At 49.7% G+C, this 12,955-nt stretch overlaps 1 protein-coding gene across 1 annotated transcript; it reads left to right on the top strand.

Moving 5' to 3' along the window:
• Positions 1 to 1,682: 1,682 nt before the first annotated feature.
• LOC127195946 (HLA class II histocompatibility antigen, DO beta chain) lies at positions 1,683 to 5,684 on the top strand. The gene is made up of 6 exons (XM_051153579.1): positions 1,683 to 1,831; positions 3,114 to 3,383; positions 3,879 to 4,160; positions 5,084 to 5,194; positions 5,425 to 5,453; positions 5,605 to 5,684. Exons 1-6 carry the CDS (start codon positions 1,741 to 1,743, stop codon positions 5,638 to 5,640), a joined length of 819 nt encoding a protein of 272 aa, XP_051009536.1. The 5' UTR covers positions 1,683 to 1,740; the 3' UTR covers positions 5,641 to 5,684.
• Positions 5,685 to 12,955: the final 7,271 nt, after the last annotated feature.

Raw genomic sequence — 12,955 nt, 5'->3', positions numbered from 1 at the left:
GATTAAAGGCGTGTGCCACCACGCCCGGCCAGAATCGTTTTCATCTAACACAGTTTCACTTTGTAATTCTTCCTTTTGCTCCCTGGGCTACTGGGGCGTTTCCGGGCAGTACTCACACCTAGATCTTGCAGTGTCTTCTGTAGCTGTGTTTTTAGCTCTCACATCAAGCTCTTTGATGTATTCTGAGCTGAGTTTTTGGTACAGGCTGACAGGTAGGGAAGGGAGGCTTAGTCTTTCTAAAGGGAAATATGAATGGAGAGGGGATCTTAGGAAGCTTGGTAGATCTCCATGAGGAGGAATCCAGTGAGCAGCACCCTCCATGGCCTCTGCTTCAGTTCCTGCCTCCGAGTTCCTCCCCGTGTCCCCGCCCGGACTTCCCTCAGTGACGGACCATAGGCTGAGATAAGCCCTCTCCTCCACAGGTAGCTTTGGCCGTGGTGTTCATCACAGCAACAGAAAGCTGACTAAGGAGGTGGAGGAGAATTAATTTTTACTTTCTTCCCCATGCACTTTTGAGTGCAGCACTGGAACTGTTTAAATGTTGTCAAGCATGTTTGTTGTCGATACTCTTGTTGCTGTTGCTGTTGAGAGAGGAATTCACCCTGCAGCTCAGGCTGGCCCAGCACGCACGGACTGCCAGTTCTCCCATCCTGCCATCGTGCTGGCCTGGTTCCGAGTGCTTCCTTATGATTCTATCTTTTAGAGGACTCTGTGAAGGAGAGAAACCTGTTCTTTAGAATTCCAAGTGTGGGATCGAACGGTCTAGTAAGAGAACAGGTGATGTTAATTCACTAGAAGAGCAACCACCTTGTGCAGGAGCTTAATTGCTGCCGGCTGAAACGATCCATGAACAGACTCTGGGAGGAGAGATATAAATGAGCCCAGAACTGGCAGTGGGGCCGATTGGAGACTTGGGATAGATTTGGCTGTTCACCGCTGCCCTTCAAGACGCTCCTAGAGAAAACCTCTTGAGGGAAGGCTTCAGAGCTCTGGCTCCTGCTGAGGCTCTGGGGTCTGGTTACCCCAGGTTCCAGTGGAAGAAATCCTGTGGCTCCCGACCGGAGAATCGTTCCTCAGGACTGATCTCCTTAAGGTTTTGTTTTGTGTCAATTAATCCTCATTTCATACTGTTTTGGTTAATCTGGTTATAATTGATGTAGGCTCAGTCAATAAGTTGCTAATAAAATACTTTGGTTAAGAAAATTGAGTCTACAATTCTGTCCCCCTCTCTGTCTTTCTGTTTTAGTCTTCCTCCCCCGCCCCTCCTTGCTTGGCACACAGTGCAGCCTGTGTCCTGTTCTTGCGGATAAGCCAGCCTGCTATCGGCGCCCTTTAAGCCTGCAGTCCATAACGCCAGCTTCACTGTTCAGCACCCTATGCTGTCAATGTCAGCCACCATCCAGGAAGGAGGCCTGTTGTCACAGTAACTCAGGGACCCTATAGACGAGCACCCCAGGATACGCAATAAAGATCCTGCTTTGTTCCAGGGCCTCACACTGTGCACACCTCCCCTCCTGGTCCCAGTCCACTTTCCCGTACGTAAGCCACCAACACTGACCCTCCAGGTAACCCGTTCTTGGCTAGGATTACAGAATGCTATCAAAGTGTTCTGCCTAGCAACAAGTGATGCAATACTCCCCAGTCTTGATTGGCTAACAGTCTGAAGATGGTCCCAATCTCAAGGAGGCTCCATTCTAAAAAGGTGCAACAGGCTCTCCACTGTCTCACTGTCCCCTCCAGATGGGTATTGGGAGGGCCCCCTGGGTGGTGGCTCTGCTTGTGAACCTCATGAGGCCGGATTCCTTCACGACTGAAGGCAGAGACTCCCCAGGTAAGACCCGAGCATTTTGTTTCTGTGTGTGTGTGTGTGTGTGTGTGTGTGTGTGTGTGTGTGTGTGTGTGTTCCCTTCTTAGCACCCACAATGAACCGCCTGGAACGGACTCGCTGTGCCTGAGACGCAGACACCAGGGCAGTAAGAAGGAAGGAGACTCTTTTCCTTATTGGGTTGCTTATGCATCGATATAAGACACGAGGACCCCCAAAGGCGGAGCCTGCGAGCAGCCGAGCCTCCCAAGCAAGCGTCCAGCCTTGTTAGGACCGTGTTTATGTGGTGAAGTTGGAACTAGCGTCTCCGGCACCTATCGCACCCCTGATACGTGTTCTGCATCGCACTGAGCAGTTTTGAGGCATTAGAGAAGAAATCAGACGAGTTGTTAATTATCTTTGGTCTCAGGTTCCTGTGTGCGATTTGTTTTTTACTGGGGCACAGGCTATGCAAACACCAGTGTGGTTAGACCATGAAAATGCAGGGTTCCGAGCAGAAAACAGGATGTGACTCCCCGCTAATGTTAGAGTCTCGTTAAGCGCAGAAGAGGAACAAGCCTCGGGGAGGGAGCATCACTTTTCTCTGAGAACAAAACCCACTCTGAGCTCATCATGCCCGTTTGACAAATGGAAAAACTCAGCATAGATTTTTAAATAACAATGAGAACACTCCATATACTTTTTCTTTAGCTTGTAAGAGGGAATGGAACGGGGTAGGGGCACCAAGGGGTTGAAGGCTAGCACCTGAGTGACTAAGACAGGCCGAGTGTTCCTGGAGGAGACTGTTGAGTTTAGGAATAAGCAGATAAGCAGAGCAAGCACAGCAGCCATTTTCCTTCAAGCAGCGGTTAGCGACTTTCACGGAGGTCCACCTGCTGTATCATTCCCCAGCACACAGAACCGGGTCACTCTTCTTTCCTCTCCATGAATGTCATTCCACGTGTGTCTTCAACATGAGTGTAGTGTTCAGAAACAGAGAATGGGCCGCAGGATGGCTCCGTGGGTAGGGGCGTGTGCTGCCAAACCTGACAACCTGAGTTCAATCCCCAGGACCCACATGTTGGAGGCAGGGGACAGGGGACACCAGTCATGTTTCCCCTGTAGAGTTAACATTTTGATAAGCGCCAGCGAGCATCGGATTGCATCTTGCGTTTTTATCTCCTAATGCCACGGGTTCGAGCACGTTGCCATCAAAGGCCTCCTCTTAAATCCGCACTGGCTGACTCCGTGTGCCAGGCACAGGCTCTCCCAGAGCGGCAGCCGCTTCCTAACCCCTTTTTGGTTCCAGAGGATTTTGTGATTCAGGCAAAGGCGGACTGTTACTTCACCAACGGGACAGAGAAGGTGCGCTTCGTGGTGAGGTTCATCTTCAACCTGGAGGAGTATTTACACTTCGACAGTGACCTGGGGGTGTTCGTGGCGCTGACGGAGCTGGGGGAGCCTGACGCTGAGCAGTGGAACAGACGCCCGGATCTCCTGGAGAGGAGCCGAGCCTCTGTGAACATGGTCTGCAGGCAGAACTACCTGCTGGGGGCCCCCTTCATCCTGGGGAGAAATGGTGAGGGAAGTCAGGGGGCTAGTGGGGTTCTCCACGGGGACCTTATGACAGGCATTAAAAGTGCTTTAAACTACGTTTGTTTGGTGTGTGTGTGTGTTCCATGCATGCCACAGTGCACATATGGAGGTCAGAGGCAGTTGGTTCAGTCATCAGGCTCAGCGGCTGGCACCTTTACTTGCTGAGCCATCTTGCTGGCTCTCTTATGACAGGAAATTTATTCTCCAGGATAAGAGGGTGATAGGTAAGGGGCCTGTGACTATGTTGTGTCCTCAGCTGTGAGTCATGGTCCTTACAGGATAGAACATCTTGGTCTTACCTCTAGAACTCCAGGAGGGGGCTTGGCAGAGTCCAAATCCTCCTTGCCGGCATGCACACGTGCCTCTCAGTCTCAGGCTTGGGTAGCCTACACTTCCAGCTTCTCCTTGCCTGGCCTGGGACATGGGTCAAGGATGCTCAATGCTTCTGACCTTGGTGTGCCTCTTCTTCTCTTGCTAGTGCCACCGGAGGTGACAGTGTACCCAGAGAGGACCCCGTTGCTGCAGCAGCACAGCCTGCTGCTCTGCTCCGTGACAGGCTTCTACCCGGGGGACATAACCGTCAGGTGGTTCCGGAATGGACAGGAGGAGACATCAGGCGTCGTGTCCACTGGCCTTGTTAGGAATGGAGACTGGACCTTCCAGACGACAGTGATGCTGGAAATGACCCCAGAACTTGGCGACATCTATGGCTGCCTGGTGGAGCACCCCAGCCTCCTGAGGCCCGTTTCTGTGGAGTGGGGTGAGATTTATTTAGTTTTTTAAAATTATTATTTCTGGGCCTTGACCTGTAGGGTGGTGTCACTTCTGTGTTCCTCTTGATGACAAGACAAGTTCCCTGATCTCCCAGGATGGGAGAAAACAGAACAGCCATCCATCCTCACAATGTCCAGGAGGTAAGGTGGGCTGTTAACCCACAACTTGCCCCCAACCCTGGGACCTAGTATCCTTTAGTTTTTTGTTTTTGTTTTTGTTTTCTGAGGCAGGGTTTCTCTGTGTAGTCCTAGCTGTCCTGGAGCTCGCTCTGTAGACCAGGCTGGCCTCGAACTCAGAGATCCACCTGCCTCTGCCTCCTGAGTGCTGGGCTCAAAGATGTGCACCACCTCCACCTGGCTAGCACTTTACTCTTTAGGGACCCTGTCATGGGCTATAAGTCAGGGACAGGCCTGGAGACGTGGTCTAGTTGGCAAACTGGTCATCATGCAAGCGAGAGGTCCTGAGTTTGATCCCCAGCGCCTGTATAAAAAATCCAGGTGCTCTGGTGCATGTAGTCCCAGGGCCGGAACAGGCACCCTGAGGCTCATGGGCTAGCCAGCCTCCCCTTCTTAGCGAGTGCCAGGCCAGTGAGGGGCCCAGTGAACTGTAGCAGCAGCAGCAAAGGTGGACGGCCCCTGGGGAATGACACCTGAAGTTCACACAGACACACACAGACACACACACATACTCGAGTATATACACATGCACACACCTGCACACGCACACACACGCTCAAAGTGTACACACACACACACTTGGTGACAGATGGAAGATTTAACTTTCCGTTTCTAGATTTAACTCTTCTCTGAGCAGTTCTGAGCTTGAGGTCTAGTGGAGGTTTTGGGGTTTTATGGAGTTGCGTCCAGTGTTGGGAGCCTCACATTGACTTTAAATCTTGTTTTCCCGTAGTGGCTCAGTCTCAATATTCCTGGACAAAGATACTGAGTGGAGGTGCAGCGTTCCTGCTTGGGCTAACTGTCTTCCTTGTGGGGGCTGTTATCCACCTCAAGGCTCGGAAAGGTAACAGGCCTCTGAGCGACCTCCCCCCACTCAGCCCCCGACTCCCCAGCCCTGTGGCTTCTCCGCTTCCAGCTCCCTTTACTGTGAAGACCTGGGTGAGGGGAGGCTGGCTGTGCCCAGGCATCGCTATGATAGTGCTTTCTAAAGCTGGGTGAGTCCAGAGGGGTGCACAACGTCCCCAGGAGACCACATTTGGTCCTGACTGGGGATCCTGTTCTCTCTCTTTCCAGCGTCTGCGGAGACTCACTCTGGCAGTGAGGTAAGCGCTCCCAGTCCTGGTCTTTGGCTGGCAGATCAGCACCTTGTTCTTTGGCCAGAGTGAGAGTAAAGGGGGGCAGAGGCGCCTCTGTCTCCTGAGTGGCGGGGAATGGGAATGGGGCTTCCCTGAGACCCTCCCACTGTTTCTGCAGGTCTCCGGAGAGCTTCTCCCACCTCACCCCTCGTAACAGAAGCCTCTCTCCCAGATTCTGAAGAAGAGTATAAAGGGCAGGGCCCTGGGTCGGATAAAAGAAAGCTGGAGTCTGTGAGGCGTGGTCATGCGTCTTCTCCCATCCTGTCCTAACACGGTCCAAATAGATACCTTAGGACCAAATTCACTCCAGTTCTAAGTTTGTTCTTTTTTTGTTTTTTTATTTTTGGATTTTTCGAGACAGGGCTTCTCTGTGTGTAGCCTTGGCTGTCCTGGACTCACTTTGTAGACCAGGCTGGCCTTGAACTCACAGTGATCTGCCTGCCTGTGCCTCCCTAGTTTTAGTCTGTGGCCTCACCCTAACCCTGTGACTGGGCCTCCCCCCCACCCCCCCTTCCCGGCCTTTCTGTCTCCCAACCATAGCTCCTGGCAGCCACCTTCAAATCCTTTGTACTGTAAATTAAAACAGTCACAGACAACAGCAGAGAGTGTATAATTTAATGATTCATTCAAGGCAAAACCCACATAATCAGCTCAGATCAAAACATAGACTGTGTCGGTCTCTGCTGAAGTCCCTTTGTGCCTTGGTCAGTAAACACCCAGAGGCACACACTGTGCAGGGGAGGTGTGTGTGTGTGTGTGTGTGTGTGTGTGTGTGTGTGTGTTAGGATGGCTTCCTCAGCCAGGCATACATTTCTGTGTACCATACGCCATTGCCTCTCGTGTCTCCGACCTCCAGATGTCTTACGTCACCCTTCCTTCTGGTGGGATTTCAGTTGTTGAGAACCCTGAGCCACCTAAGGCGCACACATGGCGCCACCTAACACACTCTTTTGCCCTTTACGGTTTCTGAAACTTAGAATCTATTACAGAGGTTGGGGTCCGACTCTGGCTTGAAACTTTTGTTGTGCCTTTTTGGAGTCACATTGTATCTCCTTGTTTCTCTTGACGTTACAATGACCATTGATGGTAATTGCTCATGTCTGTTAGTTCACTGGGGTTGCTACATCGTAACAGTCCAAGTCTAGGACCCGCCTGTTCACTGCTGCGCCATCCTAAAGCAAAGAACTGTTTCACCTAATAGTGACCTTAGTGGGCAATGGATTCACTGGCTTTACTAAGCCTTGACACCGGAGTAACCATCTTTTTAGTAATCTGACAAAATTGGGAGGGTTTCTGTTGTATTGTATGCAGATGGGAAGACAGCTGTAAAAACTGCTAGAGTTGTAAATGGACAGCACACACCTTTCAACACGCCATCATTGTGTGTGGATAGAAAATAGTTTTTGCTTTTCTGTTTGAGAATTTCAGACGTGCATATGATGTGTTTTGATCAAGTCTACCCCTGTTTCCTCCCTTCCAATCTCTTCTCTCCCCTGACCACATTTACCTCCCAACCTCACTTTTTTTTTTTTTTTGGCTTAAATTCACTGAGTCAATTTAGTTCTGCCTGGATGTTCATGGGAGCAGGGCCATCTGCTGGACTGTACGTGGCCCCTAAGGGCTGCATCTTTGAACAACATGGTCCCTCTCTCTCTAGCAGCCATCAAATGCTTGCCAATAGCTCCTCAGCTAAGGGCGAGACTTCACAGTCCCTTCCATCCATGTGGTGGATTTTGGATGGCTTGATCATGGGCAGGTCGATACTTTCTTAATGATTTTTAAGCTTGTTTTGAAATAAATTACAGTTCAGTTGGTGGGAAATTTTTCTGGCGCATTTTCATTGTCTGAAGAATATTATGTTGTTTTAAATGGTCTCAACATTTGTTCCACGTTGCCAATAAAGAACGAACACTGACTGTGTGTAGTAGATACAACCTGAGTCATTTTCTGCTGCTTATTTTAATGTAAAACTGTTGTTCTTGCCTTTGCTGAGGGTAGCATGCTGGCACCCCTCCTGTGCTCTGGCTGGGAGCCCACGAGATGCTCGCTCACTCCCAGAGAGTCCCTGTGCTCCCAACCCTCACTCTGACTCTTGCGTCCCACTTTTTCCTGGTTCAGTTTTGATTCTGCTCCCCACATTTTTTTCCTTTTTGGCTACTTGCGTCTGAAGATTTTCTTTTTCTCTAAGTCTTATGGACTTCCTGCCAGCCAGGGGAGGAGGAGTAAGGAGAGGAGGCAGGGGACTCAGGCAGAAGCAGAGGCCCAGGAGGTCAGGGGAGAGCTGCATCAGGAAAGCTACAAAGTGCAGGATCTCTGGGACGTTCGCTGGGAGAAACCAAATTAGTGCAGAGGGTTCAGAAATGTGTAACACCTCAGTTCTTATGCTGTGAAGCTTGTTGAAATAATAAAAATGGAGCCTCAATTACTTGTGTGACAGCTGGGTTAAGAGAGAAACACAGTTTTATGAAAATTACCGTAACTTCTGCGCTAACTGCTCTAGCTCACAAACAGTATGCTTCTTCACTCATTTGTCATTTTCTGCATTGATTAGATTTATTCATTTGGGTTTGTGTGAGTGCTTTGCCTGAAGTTTCTCTGCACACACGCAGTGCCTATAGAGCTCAAAGAGGTTGGCAATGGCCCAGAACTGGAGTTACTGGTTGTGAGCCACCATGTGGTTGCTTGGAATTGAACCTGGGTCCTCTGGAGGAGCAGCCAGTGCTCTTAACTTTTGACCCATCTCTCCAGCGCCCTCTGACTTAATTTAATTCGTGTGTGCTTCTCACCATACATAACTGTGGATGTTAGACTTATGCCTAAGTATTTCATTTCTGGAACTAGTTGACAAAAATAACTAAAATGTCTGAGTATGATTTCCTGCATTTTTCTTCTCAGTGTGGGAGAGAGAATCGAGGAACCTTATGAACGCTGTGTGTTCTACCCCCGAGCTACATTTCTGAGCCCTCTGGGCCGTTTTATTTGATGTACATTTTGAAGCAGGGCCTCACTAAGTTAACTCCAGTGGCCTCGAGTGCATTTTACAGCCCAGGTTGGCCTTGAACTTGGGATCTTCCTGTCGCAGTCTCCTGAGTAGCAGCTGGGCTCACAGGCCTGTGCCGTCAGGCCAGGTGACTCACCCTCTCACCCACAGGGTCACCTCTCTGTAAACTTGCTGTCCTCTGTGAGCAGACAGGCCAGTGCCTCATCTTTCCTCCCCTCTAGAGATCTGGGAAGGAGGGGAGGGAGGGGGTCATCATGGCCAGAAAGGCACTGTGTGCTCGCCGCCGGTGTCCTGAAGTGCAATTTACTTCTACGCTGTCTTCTCTCGTGTGGCCCGACGGACTTAGTGACTCCAGTTTCTGTGTGAACTCATTGAGGCTGCTACATAGACAAGTACGTCGTCTGAAAATGGAAACAGCTCTATTTCCTCTCTGCATCTGGGTGCTTTAAAAAAAAAAATTAGGGGCCTCTAGAGGAAGACGGTTAATATAATATAATATGATTGTGAGTGGGGTCTTATTAGGTTGGCTTGCACAGCCAGAGCCCCCATAGCACTGTCTGCAAGGGAGAGAGGGGGAGAAGCTGTAATGGAAGTTTTGGTTCTTTAAAAACTCAGTTATGTTGTATAAACGTGTTTTTGTTTTAATCCCAAGTGTGTGATATGGGGCTGCCTTTAGTGTGTCCACAAAGCTGATAACAGCGCAGGCCGCTCAGAGAGGGGCGTGGTCTTTGCCAACTGGAGATAGTTGAACCCTACGGACTCTGAGAGGAACAAATATGAGAGCCCAGAGAGAGCAAAGGACTTGTAGAGGATGCTGGGAGGAGAGGGGCAGGGAGGAAGAGGAGGGAAAAAAGGCTGCTGCTGTGTTTGCTGTTGATATTCTGACTACAGAGATTGGTATTTTTCTCAAAGAATCTGATGACCCTAAACAGCTGGAAGTCTAAAGAGCTCTATGTCCCATTCCTCTCTAACTTTCCTTCTCTCCTACTGGCTGTTGGGGGTTTGGTGGAAGGGAAGTAGAGGTATAAGAAAATCTAAAGTGAAATAGTATAAAAAGCATGCCAACAGAAAGCCGGACCAGCAATGCCGCTGAGTTCAAGGCTGAGGGCTGGAAGCTCCCTGGAGTTGAGAGTCTGTGGCCTGAGCCCATGTTCAAAGGCTGAAGAGGTTGGACCTTGATATCCGTGGGGATGCCAGCTTCGTCGTTTTTATTTTCATCACTGTCTCTGACATGTGTGATGACGTCATACTTAGGGTTCTGCCCTAGAGTGTTGGGGAAGGGAGACAGCATGGTGGGAGAGAGGCAGCTGTTGTGTTTCACTGGGTTTGAGGGAGTAACGATCTCATCCCTTGCTGACTAAGTGGGTGAGCTGAGGGAAGTCCGGGCGTGACGTCATGGCTGGGATGCGGTTAGGATGCTGGGTTAACCCTAAAGCAGCGCTGGAGGGAGTGGAACCCTAGGGGGGCGTGGCTGGGAGCATAGAGGGGCGTGGCTGGGAGGTCCAGCGCTTGCTTCCAGGCAGTCCACGGCCCCACACCTAGTGGTGCAAATAAGGTGCCCAAACAAAACAAACTCAAATCGACCTAAAACAGACACAAAAATCAACAAAACCAGAAAGTGCTCAAAAACCTTGTGCCTCCCAAGGTTCTGTCCTTGCTCTGAAGGCGCAATGCTGCACTCCAGTCGCTAGGTGGTGATGGAAACAAATTAAAGTTTGTTTCTCCTCTCCCCTACCTCAACCCTGTGGAATATGAATATAAACATAATAATAACAACAATAATATTTGCAGAATATGATAATACATAATAGTTGATGTGGTCATGGCAGCAACAGAATATGACCAGGACTGTATGTATGTATGTATGTATGTATGTATATGTATGTATGTATGTATTTATATGTATGTATGTAAACCTCCCTTGGTTAGCTTTTAGATTTTATCTGAAAGTTTATACATACACCTATGCACATCACTGCATGAAGTTTATTGAAAAGTATTGAAGTCCTTTATTTATCTGGAGTATCCTGCACAGATAAATAAATTGACTTAAAAAAATTGAGACTAACTGCAATTCAATTCTTGCTTTTTTTTTTTAAAGATAGATAAGGTATTATCACACCACAGCTCATCAATATGTAATCTCACACACACACACACACACACACACACACACACACACACACACAATCTTTTCTCCTGGAGCAGCATTGTCTTTTAAGTTCTTTGTTTTTTGTTTCTTGTTTTTAGATCAACAGCAACAGAAACAAAACTAGAAAAAAAAAGTGAGGAATGATTCAGTTTAGCATGAATAGAACTCAGGCAGGAAACGCCCACTATAAGCCAAGCTGACTGGTGACGGGAGGATGTGGACAGAGGAGGGTGCTCGGATGCCCAGGGTCACCAGGACTCAGGAGACACAGACGTGTCAGGGACATCCACAGTGAAGGCCACCTAGGAGAGACGCCTGTGGATGTTCTCTGAAACTTTCTAGGTCAGGCCAAGTGAGGTTTGAAGGCCTGAACCTGGGTAGCATCCTTCCATGGGATGCGCCTGGGCTACACAACAAGGAGAGCACTAGCCACATCCAAGCATCCCCTCTCCCTGCTTCCTGACTGTGGATGTGGCCTGAGCTGCTACCTCAAGTCCCGCTGCCATGGCCTTCCCTCCCCGAGCCAAACTAACCCACCCTTCCTTATGCTTGTTTGGTCAGGAGCTTTGTCACAGCAATGAGGAAATTAACTGCCTTTGTCAGATGCGGAGGAGGGTGGTCCTTCCAGGGGACTCATATGGTGGAGATGGTCCTCTCTCCTGGTCCGTGGCACCCAAGTCTCCACAGGTGATGCTGCACTCCCCAGTCTGTCAGGAGGCGTCAGTCCACAGCCACGGAGAAGCAAGTTCTTAGACCCAACAACCCTGTCTTTCTTTCAACCGATGTGAAATCCACAAGGAGATGGTTTGGATCTACACCTGCACTTTTTGTTTTGTTTTTTTTGTTTGTTTTTAGACCATGTAACCCTGGCTGTAGGCTTTGACCTTTTGCAAACCTACTTTACCTGGGTTTCTATAATGCTTACACCCCCTTCAAACCCATCGAGGCTAGAGAGAAGAGAAAAGAGGCTTATGGGAACAGAAGTAGAACTTTTTAGACTCAGTTCCTTGGAGCAATTCCACTGGTGTAGTCTGCAGGATTCCAGCAGATCTGTTAAACAGCAAACCAGCAATTCAGCAAAGGTGACTGCAACTGCAGCTGCCGGAACCTGGAGCCGCAGCCAGAACCTCAAAGCTTTTACTGGAGTGGTTCTCTCCAGGAGTGTCTCGATGGGTAGTGATGAACAGCCAAACAGTAGAAATGATGCCAAGACCCAAAGCCCCGCCCCCTGTTTTGGCATATATATAATTATCTCCTCTCCGTGGTAGGATGTTTATCAGTTGGCAAAGACCATGTCCCGGCAAGGGGCGGCTCCTCTTCCAGTGGACAAACATCACCTGTTCTCTCACAAGTCTGTTTCCAGCAGAAAAACACCGCAAACCCTCACACAAGTCTGCTTCACATCCCCCACTTGGGATAAAAACAAAAACATGTTTACATCCACTACACCTGGCTGGCCTCGAACTCACAGAGATCCTCCTGTCTCTGCCTCCCAAGTGCTGGGATCAAGGTGTGCGTCACCACTCCTGGCTCGTTCTTGTAGTTTTATTTATCCAAGTGACTTTGGAACCAGGCAGATCTACTGAGCTATGAGCTGCAAGAGCTGCCTCAGATCCTTAGTTCTCAGTTCCCTACACTTAGGAGCCTGCCTCAAGCCTGTGGTCCCACGCCCCACGCACCTGCTGCGCTGAAGCCCCTCCCATCTGCCTTGCTGAAGCCCCTCCCATCTGCCTTGCTGAAGCCCCTCCCACCTGCCTCCTGACGCCCCTCCCATCTGCCTTGCTGAAGCCCCTCCCATCTGCCTTGCTGAAGCCCCTCCCATCTGCCTTGCTGAAGCCCCTCCCACCTGCCTCCCGACGCCCCTCCCACCACTTTTCTTTTTGTGGGGTTTTCACTTTTCCACTGATTCATTTTTTCCTTCATACCCCAAGATCTCTATTTCATGGCTTCCACTCTCATGTCTGAGGTTGGCCTAACATGTGCCTAATCCTATGTCACTGGGATTGCGTGCGTGCGTGCGTGCGTGCATGCGCGCATGTGTGTGTATGTATGTTATGTGTGTGGTGTGTATATGTATGTGACGTGTGTGGTGTGTGTGCATGTGTGTGATGTGTATGTATGTGACGTGTGTGGTGTGACTTTTTCCACCATGCCATCTCCTCTGAGAGGGAGATCTCCTGTGTCACACAGGATCCTGCTCTTCTCCACAGTCTCTCGTGGCGTTGGGAGCAGGCAGTGGCCTGACGTGGCCACAGATGCCCAGCTCCTCATGTCTGTCTCCATCTCCTTGTTGGTTGTTGGTGTGAAGTTGTTAAT

Source organism: Acomys russatus, chromosome 11 (assembly GCF_903995435.1).
Source record: "Acomys russatus chromosome 11, mAcoRus1.1, whole genome shotgun sequence".
NCBI lineage: Eukaryota > Metazoa > Chordata > Mammalia > Rodentia > Muridae > Acomys > Acomys russatus.
Note: the sequence above shows the minus strand (reverse complement) of the source record. Positions and strands in the feature narration are given on the sequence as shown.

What these genes read in the sequence shown, in the direction of transcription:
- LOC127195946 (XM_051153579.1), top strand. Translation starts at nt 1,741, where the DNA reads ATGGGTATTGGGAGGGCCCCCTGGGTGGTGGCTCTGCTTGTGAACCTC. An exon ending in TGAAGGCAGAGACTCCCCAG is followed by an intron (nt 1,832 to 3,113) that starts GTAAGACCCGAG and finishes TTTTGGTTCCAG; the next exon opens with AGGATTTTGTGATTCAGGCA. An exon ending in AGACTCACTCTGGCAGTGAG is followed by an intron (nt 5,454 to 5,604) that starts GTAAGCGCTCCC and finishes CTGTTTCTGCAG; the next exon opens with GTCTCCGGAGAGCTTCTCCC.